Consider the following 13,822-nt stretch of genomic DNA (forward strand, 5'->3'; position numbering starts at 1 on the left):
AATTCTTCACATACAACTTGGAAGCTAAAGACAAGTCTGACAAAACAGACTGCACAGAAATGATGGATAATTAACAGAGCAAATTGCTCTTTCAAACACTTAGTAATAGAAAGAGATCTCTGAAGTTGCTGTTCTGTAGAGCCCCAAAGCAGTCGCTTGAGGCAGTTCAGGATTAGCCAGAGACAAACCAGCCAGCTGTGTGAACTGAGACCAATTGCACTTTTCTAGTCTGTGGCCACTGACAGCTTCTGAGAGCTACCAAGCGATGCAACCTAGCAGAATTCAGAAGGGAAACCAAGAGAGCCTACCTGAGCTCCACTGCCTTTAAATGCTCTGTGGAGAGGGAAGGGAAAGAGGGGAAAACAAACACCGCTCTACATCCCTCTGAGCCAATAGACACTTTGCCCTGGATTAGCTCTGGTGCTGCATAAGCTGGGCTTCCACAGCATGTGTTCAGGCGGTAATCAAGGCCTGCCTGGAATAACACAAAAAATAGAGAGAAACGTTTGCTTTAACAGAGTTTATGTCTTCTGGTCATAACACTTGAGAAGCCTCAGAGGCTTCTTCTCCTGTGCATATTTTCATTCATCTTAGAGTTTGCTTTCATTCAATGTGACCTCTCTAGGCAAATATTGTCTAAGACCATGAGCATCACATAAATGTGCAGATCTCAAGCTGCTCACTTATCTAGTACCCTTCGCATGATGCTTTATTTTCCTCAGCTGATCATCTAGATTGTGTCTGTTGATTGTGCAACAACAGCCTGTTGATCTCGATTACCTGTGAGAGGCTCTAACTTTGGCCAGGAAAAATCATTTGAGGATAAGTAATTATCTGGGACTCAGTAAGGCAGTCTTCCCATGCTTTCATAACAGCCGAGATACACACACACACAAACTCGTGGAACCCCACTGCTTTGCACAATCCTGTGCACACTCACGTGTGTCATGCACTGATTTCCCAGCCAGTCCTCATAGGGTCTCTTACTTAGGACGGGAGTGTAGGGGAGCAGCCAGAAGCTGTTTGCATTCCCTGCTGTCTGCTGGGCAGCTTTGCTGGAGATGCTTGGGTTGCTTTGTTTTTCCTTGGGAGGTGGGAAGGAGCTTTGGGTTGGAGGCACATCCCGTGCCAGAGCATCCCAATGGCACGTGTGGGGCACTGATCTGCAGCAGATGAAGGGGAGGAGGTCCCAGCACAGCTCTGCACCATGCTCTGCCACACTGGGCAGCTTGTTCCTGGCTCAGCAGCGTCATCAGACAAGAAGCAGGGAAGGAAATCAAGGATGGGGGGTACCATCAAACGCAGTTAGTGCATGCCTGTGCAAGACAAACAGACCCAGAGCTTGCAGGTTGTTCCTGCTTTTGTAGCATTTGTGTGCTGTAGCTGAGCAAAAGGTTCTGCTGCTTGAATCTTCTTCTGCAAGAGCCACCTACCGGTAAATGTCTGCGGGGATGTAGTCGGTGTGCACGTCTGAAGCCATTTGAGAACCTAGTCGTTCTTGCTGCAGGACCCCTGTCTTCTGTTAAAAGCTGAACGGTCCCCAGAGCACCTGTTTCCATCAGCTACCACCATCCAAAGCAGCCAGCCTTCTTACAGTCACCTGGCCCAAACATCCCTTTTGCTCTACACTTGATTCCTGCAAGAGATGGGAGCTCGGCACGCACACCATCCTTCCAACACCCCATCCCTGCAGCAAGGGATCACAGTGCTGGCACAGCTGAAACAAAAAGGGTGTGCGAGTTTCCTGTTAGCACTCAGTGTGAACCAATCTACCACTGAGCAACACCGTGAGTCCCCACTCACCTCAGCACAGGTCAACCTGTAACCCCAACCTTCCCCTATCCATGTGCACACGCACACCCATTCACCACCCTGCCTGCTTTGCACACCCCCATGCACACTCTGCATCGTGTGCCCTCCTTTGCATTCACAGACGTGTGCAAACCATCCCTGGGAACACCTACGTGCCTACACCTTCCACAAACACCCCTTTGTGTGCACCTGTGTGCAACCCAACTCCTCAGCACACGCACGCGTTTGTGCCACCCTGTCCATGCACTCACCACGTGCCCTCCAGCAACCAAGGATTGCAGAGATGCTCCAGACTGTGCCAGAGATGGAATCTCAGAGTGCTGGGACATTATTGATCACTAAGGAAAACACTTGGAAGCATATTCAATCTGCAGAAGCTGTAATTACTGGGCACAGTTAGCTTTCCTATGGCTCAGCTGGAGGAGGCGGGTGCTCTCATACATCTGAGACACTCGCACAATGTTGGGATCATTCTGATGGAAACTATGTCTTCAGATATCATGGTTAAAACCATCCAAGATGATCATGCAGAGCCTTAGCTCTTGAGCAGCACTTCCTCCCCACCCTTCACTACTCCAAGCAGCTCCAACAAACTTCTCAGAAGAAATCCAGGCCAGCACAGACCTGGCAGACCAGAACCAAGTGCAGCTTGTGGGACGGCAGTGCCCACTCCTTGCTTCCACCCTGCTCCAGCAGGTTAAGGAGTCTGAGCCTCACTGGCCTTTGACAACTCAAGACTTTCAGCACCTCATGCCAACATTTCTCACTAAGATACACCTAAGGCATTGAATTCTCTTCTCACTACCTCCTCCCAGTCCTCCCCTAGGAACAGAAACAATTCAGATTCTACAGCAAACTACAGCATCTGCACTGCAAGAGCACACTGAACCACCTGCAACAATGAAACATGGTTTTGGAGAGTGGGTATGAAAACACACCTTAGACAGCTGTCTCCCTGTAGCCAAAAGGAAACCAAGAAGGAAAAGTCCAGCCTGAAACATGCCCATGCTACTAGCCCAGGTTTTTCACAGTCAATGCAGAATCCATCCTGTTCTTGAGGTAACAAACGACCAGTGAGTCTCCCGTTGCTCCACCCCTTCTCCTTCAAAGCCTGAAAAAGAAAGAATAAACAAGCAGAAGAAACCCAGACGTACCTTTCCACACACAGAGCAGAAAGTGGAACAGCAGTTGTCTCCTTCCTGAGACATGGTGGGGAGCATCCCAGAGGAAGCCCAAGTTCTTTGCTTCTCTCCACAGGGACTTCAAGCACTCTTGGCAAGAGCTGCTTTGGTTCTTTCTTCAATTGCTTCCATCACCAGAATCTCCTTTGGAAAAGGAACCCGAATGAAAGAATCAGCAAATGAAAAAGAATGAGCAATAGCCACTTTACCAGCTTTCTTCTGACACTCAATTTAGACTCTTGACTCGGGCAAGGTCTTAAAATCAACTGGTTACAAGAACTGTCCCAAAATATATCCAGCTTCTGTACAGCTGCCGTTCTTTCTGACAGCGAGTGTAATCACAGAATCATAGAATGGCCCGGGTTGGAAGGGACCTCAAGGATCATGAAGATCAATCACCTCCCTGTCCCTGCTGGCCATCCCCTCTTCTGATGGAGCCCAGGGGACCATTTGCTCTCTGAGCTGCAAGAGCACGCTGATGGCTCACGTTCTGTTTTTCATCCACCAGGACCCCCAGGTCCTTCTCTGCGGGGCTTCTCTTAAGGACTGCTCCTCCCAGTCTGTAGAAATGCCTGGGATTCCTCCAGCCCAAGTGCAAAATCTTGCACTTTGCTGTGTTCAACCTCATTAGATTCACGTAGGCCAACCTCTCGGTTGAGCTCCCTCTGAATGGCATCCCTTCCTTCCACTGCGTCAGCCGCACCACTCAGCAAACAGCAGAAGGTGCACTCCATTGCATCATTGGTGTCACTGATAACCATGTAAAAAAGCACTGGTCCCAAGACAGACTCCTGGATGACAACACTTGTTATCGGCCTCCACCTGGACATAGAACCATGAATCACCACCCTCTGTCTGTGGCCTTTCAACCAATCCCTTATCCACCAGGTGGTCCACCTGTCAAATCCACATCCCTCCAGTTTAGAGATAAGGATGTGGTGGAGGGCAATGTCAAAGATCTTGCTCAAGTCCAGGTCAATGACATCTGTTACCTTCCTTTTGTCCACAAATGCCGTCACTCCATCATAGAAGGCCACCAGACTGGTTAGGCATGGCCTTCCCCTGCTAAAGCCACGCTGCCTGTCTTGGATCACATGCTCATTTCTTATGTGATCAAGCATGTCTTTGAGGCAGATCTGTTCTCCACCATCTACATCATTTACACATTTGAATCAAATAATTGGTGTTCCTGTCACCAAGAAAACCTCTTTGTCTTCTACTCCTGCTGCACTTCTGTGCTTTCATCAGAAGCAAAGGAAGAGACCACCTCCTAGATCCAAATTTTAAGAAACCAACACCCAATAGGTGTCATCTGAAGTAAAATAGCAGAGAAATTAAGATGACTCTTCTGCATCCAGCTTGGATCACTCCCTCACTCAGGCACACCACCATCAGATCAAGGAGATGCTGCCTTCAGCTTAGAGACTGTATGGGAAATCACAGCTTGAACCTCTGATTAATCAGCTGAGGCAAGTATTGGGTCAGCTGCGGGAGCACAGGTGAGAGTAATCTAGCTGTGCTCCCAGAAGGGGTGGACCTCGACTCAACCTCCTCTGAGACCTCATTTAAAGGCTGACCACCACTGAGACAGCATGTCTTAGAGATTGCTCCCTAGTTGAGGCTGCCTCAGCTTTCTAGACAAGGTATCGATATTGGTGAGTTTCCCTTTGCTAATAACCTTAGGCTATTTACCACCATCTTGGTTAATATCTTTTTATTAACCACCCTTACAGAGACCATAAGGGTTTGGGCTTCCAAACTCTCAGCAAGCATTTGGATCAGCCAGCTTCCTGCCGAGGAGCCCCCTGCATCACTGCTGCCTATTCTGGTACCGGACCCGCAGATGCTTCAGAGCTCATTAGCATGGACTTCCTTCCTCCCCTCAGCAGCTGCTCCTGCACTCACCTTCATTCCTACTCAGATACCGGCCGCTTCCAGCACCAGCTGACCTGCAAGACACAGAAAGGAAAAGTGGGAGTCATGCAAACGCACAAGCCCAAGGCTGTGTCACCACCACACATGGCAGCCTCGGGAAGTCAGCTGAAACTACAGCCTTTGTCAGAATGGAAGCAGGCACCGTCAATTAAGTGTGACCTCTGAACTCATTGCCACCATCAGAAATAGGCACTGAAATCGCTCACTTCACTGCAGCTGGTTAACTCCAAATTCTTTTGCTTTTGGGAAAATGCGGACACGGAATTGAAGGACACCAGAAAAACGACATCTACTTCATTGTAGGTGGTTAAGCTTGGAAGCAGGACTTGAGCAAGAAATGCTTCTCAGCTCCTTGAAAGGCACTAATCCTGACCTCTGCCACAGGTGGCTGAGTGACACAAAAGTTGAGCTGCCCATTCAGAAGCACATGGAGCAGGCCATGGAGCGGTTACATACCAACACATGAACAGGCACTTTCCCATTGGAAGAGAAATCCCTTCTCCCTGCCATGCCATGCCCACACCGCTCCTCAGGGCTGCACTGACAGCACAGACAGAATTGAAACATCTTTTGTCATCATTGTGGTTTTTCACAGACCCAGACAATGAGATACTGGGTTGCTGTGTGGGTTCCCAGGCGGCACTGCCATTTCCAAGCCATTGCTTCCTAGGGGCACAGAAAGGAAAACGCCTGAACAAAATTTCACCCAGAGATTGCTATTTTACCATTCTTCCATGCAAAACAGGAGGACAGTACAGCGGATTTGTGCAGCTGCATCAACACCCTGGGTGCTAAAGGAATGCAAAGACAGAAATATCAAAACTACAAGGAGGGAAGCTATGTTTAGTAATATCTTTTCTCATTTACAACAGGCAGTTGGCACTACTAAAGGAAAATCCCAGGCCTCAGGTTCTGACAGTGCGACAATCTGGCACGGACTCAGATGTGAGTGATCCAAATGGTTTATTCCAGGTTCTAATACCACTTCTGTGAATTCACACGTTTTCTCTCTTAACTTTCCCACAGCCTTCACATGTCCACAGAACATCCCACAAACTCTCCTTTATGGTGCACGTAGGCACTCATCCCACCAGAGCCATCAGTCATTCCTAGCCATGTGCTTCTCCTCCAGTCACGGACAGTATCACACGGCCATCATGCATCTTAAATGACTTAGTTTTTCTGTTCTTTCTGGAGGTGTCCTTGGTTCCTAGCCTTACCTTCTCATGCCGTTCATCTTGCTCTGCAGCTCCTGCTCTGAAGAGTCTTCTTATGTTCCCACATGACAGGAAGAAAATGAAGACACAACCCCTGCCACCAAGGTCAGCTCTGCAGCACACGTTACCTGAGGAGCACTTGGCTACTCATGCAAACTGCACAGTGCCAGGAAGATTGTTACATGTTGCACTTCTTCTTCTCCTGGCTCAGAAATTAAATTTTCTACCTAGAAAATGGAAAACAAACAAACAAGCAAACAAAAAACAACAACAACAAAAAACACCTCACCTGACATAAAGGAGACATGATTGTTACTATGGAATTCCGGAGGGCAAGGTATTTGCCCTCTCTATGAAGAAGCTGACTGCAAAGGACTAAGAACAGCCACGATCACGTTGAGAACTTGCGGGTAAAATTCGGGACTGAACCAATAATGGGCTTCTGGAGGTGAGGGTCTGCTCCAGGCCGCCTGGTCAAGGGAGCCTGTTGATGGGCCCTGCTTACTGCAGCTACCAGAAGCACCGCGCTCACTGACTCTCAACTTGATGGGGGATTCCAGTCAGGCTGGGAAATCAGCATGGCTGGCTGCAAGCTGTCTGAGAGACTGCTGGACTGCACTGGGAATAACTTTGTGGGCCAAGCATTAAGCACACCAAGCAGAAGGGAAGGTATTGGACAGACCGACCAGAGGTCAAGCGTTGCTGGACCTGCTGCTCACCAACGCTGAGGAGATCATCAAAGGCGTCAAGGTTGGAGGCTGCCTGGGCTCCAGCGATCATGCCCTGGTTGAGTTTGTGATCTCAAGCGATGTGGGCCTGGCAAAGAGCAGGACCAGGATGCTCAACTTTAGAAGAGCAGACTTCAAGCTACTCAATGGAATGCTGGCCAAGATCCCCTGGCGCGCTGCCCTCAAAGATAAGGACGTTGAGGAGAGCTGGCTACTGTTCAAGGATGCCCTCCTGGCAGCACAAGAGGTCTCCATTCCCCTGATTAAGAAAGTGGGCAGGAGAGGTAGAAAACCGGCATGGCTCAGCAAGGACCTGCTAAGAGAACTGAGGGTGAAGAAAGGGGTGTACAAGCTCTGGAAACAAGGCTGTGTCACCCGGGAAGAATACAGGGATGCCGTCCGAACTTGCAGATGTGGGATCAGGAAAGCCAAGGCTCAGGCAGAACTGAACTTGGCGAGGGATGTGAAAAACAACAAGAAAACCTTCTACAGGTACATTGGCCAGAAGAGACAGGCCAAAATGGGCGTGCCTACTCTGGTAAATTTAAAAGGAGAAATGGCTTCAACAGATGAAGAGAAAGCTGAGGTGCTGAATGAGTTCTTCACCTCGGTCTTCACTGGTGGCCAGGATTCTAGTCTTTTTCACGTCCCTAAGTCTTGCACCCCCATACCTCCATGTGGGGACCAAGGAGGTAAATCCCTCCCCACTGTAAGGGTAGAGCAAGTCCGAGAGTGCCTCCTTAGACTGAATGAGTATAAGTCTATGGGGCCAGATGGCGTGCATCCCAGGGTCCTGAAGGAGCTGGCTGAGGTGGTTGCTGAGCCGCTCTCCATCATATTTGAGAAGTCGTGGCTGTCAGGTGAGGTCCCGGATGATTGGAGGAAGGGTCACGTCACTCCCATTTACAAGAAGGGGAGCAGGGAGGACCCGGGTAACTACAGGCCGGTGAGTCTCACCTCTGTGCCTGGGAAGATTATGGAACAGATCCTCCTGGACAACATGCTTGATCGCATAAAGAACAAGCATGTGATCCGAGACAGCCAGCATGGCTTCACCAGGGGAAGGTCATGCTTAACTAATCTTGTGGCCTTCTATGATGGAGTGACGGCGTTGGTGGATGAAGGGAAGGCGACCGATGTCATTTACCTGGACCTGAGCAAGGCCTTTGACATGGTCCCCCATCACATCCTCATCTCCAAATTGGAGGGAGGTGGATTTGATGGGTGGACAACTAGATGGATAAGCAATTGGTTGAAAGGCCGCAGACAGAGGGTGGTGGTCAATGGCTCTATGTCCAGGTGGAGGCCGGTAACGAGCGGCGTCCCTCAAGGGTCTGTCTTGGGACCGGTGCTCTTTAACATCTTTATTAATGACATCGATGAGGGAGTGGAGTGCACCCTCAGCAAGTTTGCTGATGACACCAAGCTGAGTGGTGCAGTCGATACGGTGGAGGGAACAGATGCCATTCAGAGGGACCTTGACAGGCTGGAAAGCTGGGCTCGGGTGAACCTAATGAGGTTCAACACGGCAAAGTGCAAGGTTTTGCACTTGGGCCGGAAGAACCCCAGGCACCTGTACAGGCTGGGAGGAGTTGTCCTTGAGAGCAGCTCGGCTGAAAAAGACCTAGGGGTCCTGATAGATGAGAAACTTAACATGAGCCAGTAGTGCGCTCTGGCAGCCCGGAAAGCAAATGGGATCCTGGGCTCCATCAGGAGAGGGGTGGTCAGCAGGGATAGGGAGGTGATCGTCCCTCTCTACTCTGCTCTTGTGAGGCCCCATCTGGAGTACTGTGTCCAGGTGTGGAGCCCTCAGTACAAAAAAGATATGGAAATTTTGGAAAGGGTCCAGAGGAGGGCCACAAAGATGATCAGGGGGCTGGAGCACCTCCCCTATGAGGACAGGCTGAGGGAGTTGGGTTTGTTCAGCCTGGAGAAGAGAAGGTTGCGAGGTGACCTCATTGCAGCCTTTCAATACCTGAAGGGAACTTACTCCCAGGAGGGGAGTAAACTCTTCGAAAGGGCTGATAATAGCAGGACTAGGGGAAATGGTTTTAAGTTGAAGGAGGGAAGATTTAGGTTGGATGTTAGGGGAAAGTTCTTTACTAGAAGGGTGGTTAGGTCCTGGAACAGGCTGCCCAGTGAGGTTGTGGATGCCCCGTCCTTGGAGGTGTTCAAGACCAGGTTGGACAAGGCCCTGGGCAACCTGATCTAGTAAATGTGTATGTTTGGTGGCCCTGCTAGGCAGGGGGGTTGGAACTACATGATCCTTGAGGTCCCTTCCAACCCGGGTAATTCTGTGATTCTGTGATTCCGTGAAGGGAAGCATTACTGGACATGCTGCACAGCAGGGGTTAAGACTGGAGGTGGTCAGGGCTGTAGTGACCATGCCCTCCTAGAGTTCCTCATCTCAAGGAATGCGGGCCTGGCAAAAAGCAAAGTCAGGACCCTGAGCTTCAGGAGAGTCAGCTGCAGGCTGTTCAAAGAATTCTTGGACGAGAGACACTGGAAAACTGTTCTTAGGGGCAAAGGGTTCAAACATCCCTTTGTGTGCACCTGTGTGCAGCCCAACTCCTCAGCACAGCCCTGTGCAAGCACACATTTGTGCCACCGCATCCACGCACTATGTGCTCACACACACTCACACAACCACATCCCTTAGTGCAGCCCTGTGCGCACACACACTCACACATGTGTAACCCCTTCCTTTCACTCCCAAAGTGCACGCACACACCGGTACCACAATGTCCTTGTGCAGCTCCAACACTCTGCACACCCCTGTGCACGTACATATATGTGCATGCTCGTCCTTGCACACATACCCACAGACCTACACACACCTGAGCAACACCACTGGTTTGTACACTCATGGACACAAATGTGTGTACAACACCATCCATGCACAAATACACACACACACACACGGATCCCCACTGCTTTGCACAATGCTGTGCACACTCACGTGTGTCATGCACTGATTTCCCATCCAGTCCTCGAGGGGTCACTTACTTAGGACAGGAGTGCAGGGGAGCAGCCAGAAGCTGTTTGCATTCCCTGCTGTCTGCTGGGCAGCTTTGCTGGAGATGCTTGAGTTGCTTTGCTTTTCCTTGGGAGGTGGGAAGGAGCTTTGAATTTGAGGCACATCCCGTGCCAGAGCATCCCGATGGCACAAGGGGGATCAGGGCCCCTCTATTGGTTACCTCGGTGGCTTGCAGCAACTGGAACTTTTTGCCTATTGAGAAAGCTAAAAAGTGTGAGTTCCTCCTGACCCATATCAACAAAAATCTCAACCATAAAAAAGAGACGTCTTCGTATTCAAGCAAATGACAACAGTAAGACCATGCATATTGTTTTGTTGTATTTCCTCTGTAATCATGGGGAGGATATGAAGAAGTGGTATAATTCATCCACTTCTGCACTTCAGGCACAAGTTCCTTAGAATTGGAAGAGACCCTTAAAGGCCATCTAGCCCAGCTCCCCTGCAATAAAAAGGGACATTCACAGCTAGATCAGGTTGCTCACAGCCTGGTCATTAGTCATCCCAGAGGCAAAACACACACTGAATGATCTCTCCTTCAGTCATAAATCCTTGGAGACAACAGCATTGACACTGCATGTTACTGAAGCAGTAAAAGAAATTGCTCCTGTAACTCTCCTTGTGTTAAGTAAAATGATGATAAAAAGCAATGGAATGCTTTGGCAGGACACCAAAACCATCCTCCTTCCTTGATATCTGCTGCAATGGAACCTTCCACTGGAAGAAAGCCTCTGATGACTTGTCACCCCAGAGAGGTCAGCTTTAGAAGCAGGACTGCTGCACAATAGAATGAACTGGAGCTCCTTAGCATCTCTTACATCCAGGAGGGGTGTGATCAGACCCACCTATCACCTTCAGGTGCGCTTTCTGACACCTTGTCTGACTTCACTGTCACTGTGCCAGCATCCTCAGGCTTAACCTGCTTCATTGTCAGTGTGCAGCAATTGCCAACGTTCTTGATGTCATTGTAATTGTTGGTGTAAAGGAGGTTGCCATTCAGGAACCATTCCACGTCCTCGTCATTATGGGACAGCTCGCAGGAGAAGACAGCAGAGCTCTCTTCTTCAATTTCTACATCCTGCAGGTGCTTCGTTACTTCTACATTGCGGGCTGTAGGGAAACAAGGTGAACTGTTACCACTGTTACTATAAATCATACTGGGATGTGGTAGAATGGTTGGACTAGATGATCTTTGTGTAATCATCTATGTGAAGATAATACATGTATAAAGTTAGCAGGAGAGAACGGCAGAAGTCAACCTCAAGAAGAGAAATCTGAGGTGAAATAGGACATGGAAGAGGCCACCCTCCCTGCTCATACCTTCAGCTGTCAGCGTGGCCTCAGTCTCTGCAATTCCTGCCTTGCACTTGTACACACCAGCATCATCGGGCTTCAGCTTCAGAATTCTGAGCTCTACTGAATGCTTATCCCTCTTGATCTTGTACTTCTCAGAGGGCTCGATGGGTGTGCGGCCCTTGAACCATTTCACAACCTTTGGAGAAGGCCTGAAGTCACAGGACAGGATGACAGAATGACGTTCCAAAGCTGTCTTGTCCTCCAACTTCCTGGTGATTTCTATATGGTAATCTGCAAAGCAGGGGTGGAAGAGAAGAAAGGATGAGGACAATTGGAAGAAGAGGAAAGTCTCTTGCGTGTATTCCATTCCAATTAATGTCAAGTTCACAATGGTTCTTTGAACGACTCTAAAGATAAAACAAACGATTGTCTATAGGGAATGCCATTGACTACATTTCTATGAAGTAATACTGTACAGTATCTACCAAATGCAAGGTCCAGCTCTTGTTCTGTGCTTATTAAATTGCTCCCAATTGTTGAGGCTTTTATTCAAATAAGAGTGAGTTGAAAATATAACAAGTACTTTAGGATGTGAATGGATAATCTTACGCTGGGGACAACAGCAGATAAAAAGCCTGGAAGTTTCTTTCAGATTAAATCAATGACAAACCGCACCAAATTTAGGTGCTACCAAACTTAAACTTGTCTAGTTCAGAAATACAATTAATTTCACCTGATTTGACTTCTTTGCTATAGCCAAGGACAAAACCTCAGCTCTGTAAATCTGAATAGTAAGCACATCACAGCTATTCAAACACATCTTTTACTGAGATGCAGCTGTCTCATTTAGTGTCCAACGACTTTGAACTGGAAATGGAGCAGACCAAAGCAGAATCTAAACATGGCTTCTACAAGGACTGATCAAATGCGGCCACCGTCAAATTCAAAGTATCTGATACAGAAGGATCACACTCACTGTCAGACAAAACCTCTTTGGAGAGGTGAACTGACTGCCCTGTTCACCCCCACTTTGGAAATAACTGCACTCATTTCCTACCTGCTCCCAGCAGTGTGGGATGGTGGGATAGCATCACACTTCCCACACTAAGCATCCCACCATGTCACTTGTTCCACCTAAACCTCAGTCCCAAAACAAAAGGGGAACTCGCTTCTGAACCCTCTTCACTTCATTTCAGATGTCTTATATGCTTGATCTCCAACCCACCCCCCACTCAGGAGAAAGACCCCCCGCTTACACCCTACCATCTTGTTGCATTCTGATGTTGTCATCAGCCTTCAGCTTGTTGTCCTCTTTGTACCACTGGGTCTGAACCTCATCGTGTGAAATCTCACAGACAAAAGATGCACTCCCATATTCATTCACTTCCACATCTTCCAGTGCTTTAACAATCTTGATATCTCCAGCTGTGAAACAGTAGAGATATATTTGTCAGGGTATTTCCAGAACTGAGTGCAGCATCTTTTCCTTACACATATTTGCATAGAAAATAAGTAGGATTATGTTTTATTCTAAACCATCATCCATTCCTGAGTCATTTCTCTCTTCAACACAGTCAATGCATTATTGCCCTTGAACTTAAAGACAGACCTACTAGCTACAATGGAGCTCCCTGCAAACAGTTTTCATGGAAACCAGAATCTCATTTATTCTAAAACCTTTCAAGCAAAATTAAGGGTAGAAAAACAATAGAACTGACTGAATCTTTAAGGTCATTTAGTTCCAGTCCCCCTGCTATAGGCAGGGACACCTCCCTCCACACCAACTCTTCTCCTCAGGGTCAAGGCTTCTCTCAAATCATTCTCCTCTAAGCCTGTGCCTGTGCTTGAGATTGCCCTGACCCAGGTGCAGGGCCTTGTACTTGGCCACACTCAAGTTCATGAGGCTGCCAAGGGCCCACCTCTCCAGCCTGTCCAGGTCCCTCTGAGTAGCATCCCTTCCCTCTAGCACATCAACAGCACCGCTCAGCTTGGTGTCATCTGCAAACTTGCTGAGGCTGCATTTGATTCCACTCTCCATGTTGCCTACAAAAATGTTAAATAACACTGGTCCCAACACCACCCTCCACCTGGACACTGAGCTATTGACTGCAGCTCTCTGAGTGTGACCATCCAGACAGTTCCCTATCCTGCAACTGGTCCATCCATCAAAACCATTTTTCTCCAGTTTGGTGACCAGGATGTCATGCAGGACGGGATCAAATGCTCTGCACAAGTCCAAGTAGATGATGTCAGTTGCTCTCCCATTATCCACTGATGCTGTTACTCCATCATGAAAGGCCACCAAGTTTGTCAGACATGGCTTGACCTTGATGAAGCCATATTGGTTACCACCAATTACCTCATCTTTATTTTCCAAACTATGCCAAGGAGAACTAGACAGAACTCTACAGTGTTGTGTCACTACAAACCTGTCTGAACCATTGGCTTCTCTGCATGCTCATCACTAGTCTCTCCTTAGCTTGTGTGCCTACAAACAATGTATGCGGAATGTCAGCCACAAATCTTACCTAGGGGACATCTTTGCTTCAAAATCCTTTGAACATCACACAATCCCTTTTAACTCTCCAGGTCTGCATTTAGTTATGTCAGAATCAGGCC

At 48.4% G+C, this 13,822-nt stretch overlaps 1 protein-coding gene across 1 annotated transcript in view; it reads right to left on the reverse strand.

Moving 5' to 3' along the window:
- Positions 1 to 9,891: 9,891 nt before the first annotated feature.
- Positions 9,892 to 13,822, reverse strand: part of LOC146759857 (obscurin-like) — a 94,677-nt gene continuing 90,746 nt past the window's right edge. Inside the window, exons 2-3 of the mRNA XM_085509895.1 lie at positions 11,228 to 11,494; positions 9,892 to 11,017 (exon numbers count right to left, since the gene is read on the reverse strand). Of these exons, the coding sequence (XP_085366021.1) occupies positions 10,743 to 11,017; positions 11,228 to 11,494 (542 nt within the window). The 3' untranslated portion in view covers positions 9,892 to 10,742. The remainder of the gene's footprint in view (positions 11,018 to 11,227; positions 11,495 to 13,822) is intronic.

This window comes from Coturnix japonica, chromosome 9 (genome assembly GCF_054131305.1).
Source record: "Coturnix japonica strain WE chromosome 9, WE-NBRP24, whole genome shotgun sequence".
NCBI classification, from domain to species: domain Eukaryota; kingdom Metazoa; phylum Chordata; class Aves; order Galliformes; family Phasianidae; genus Coturnix; species Coturnix japonica.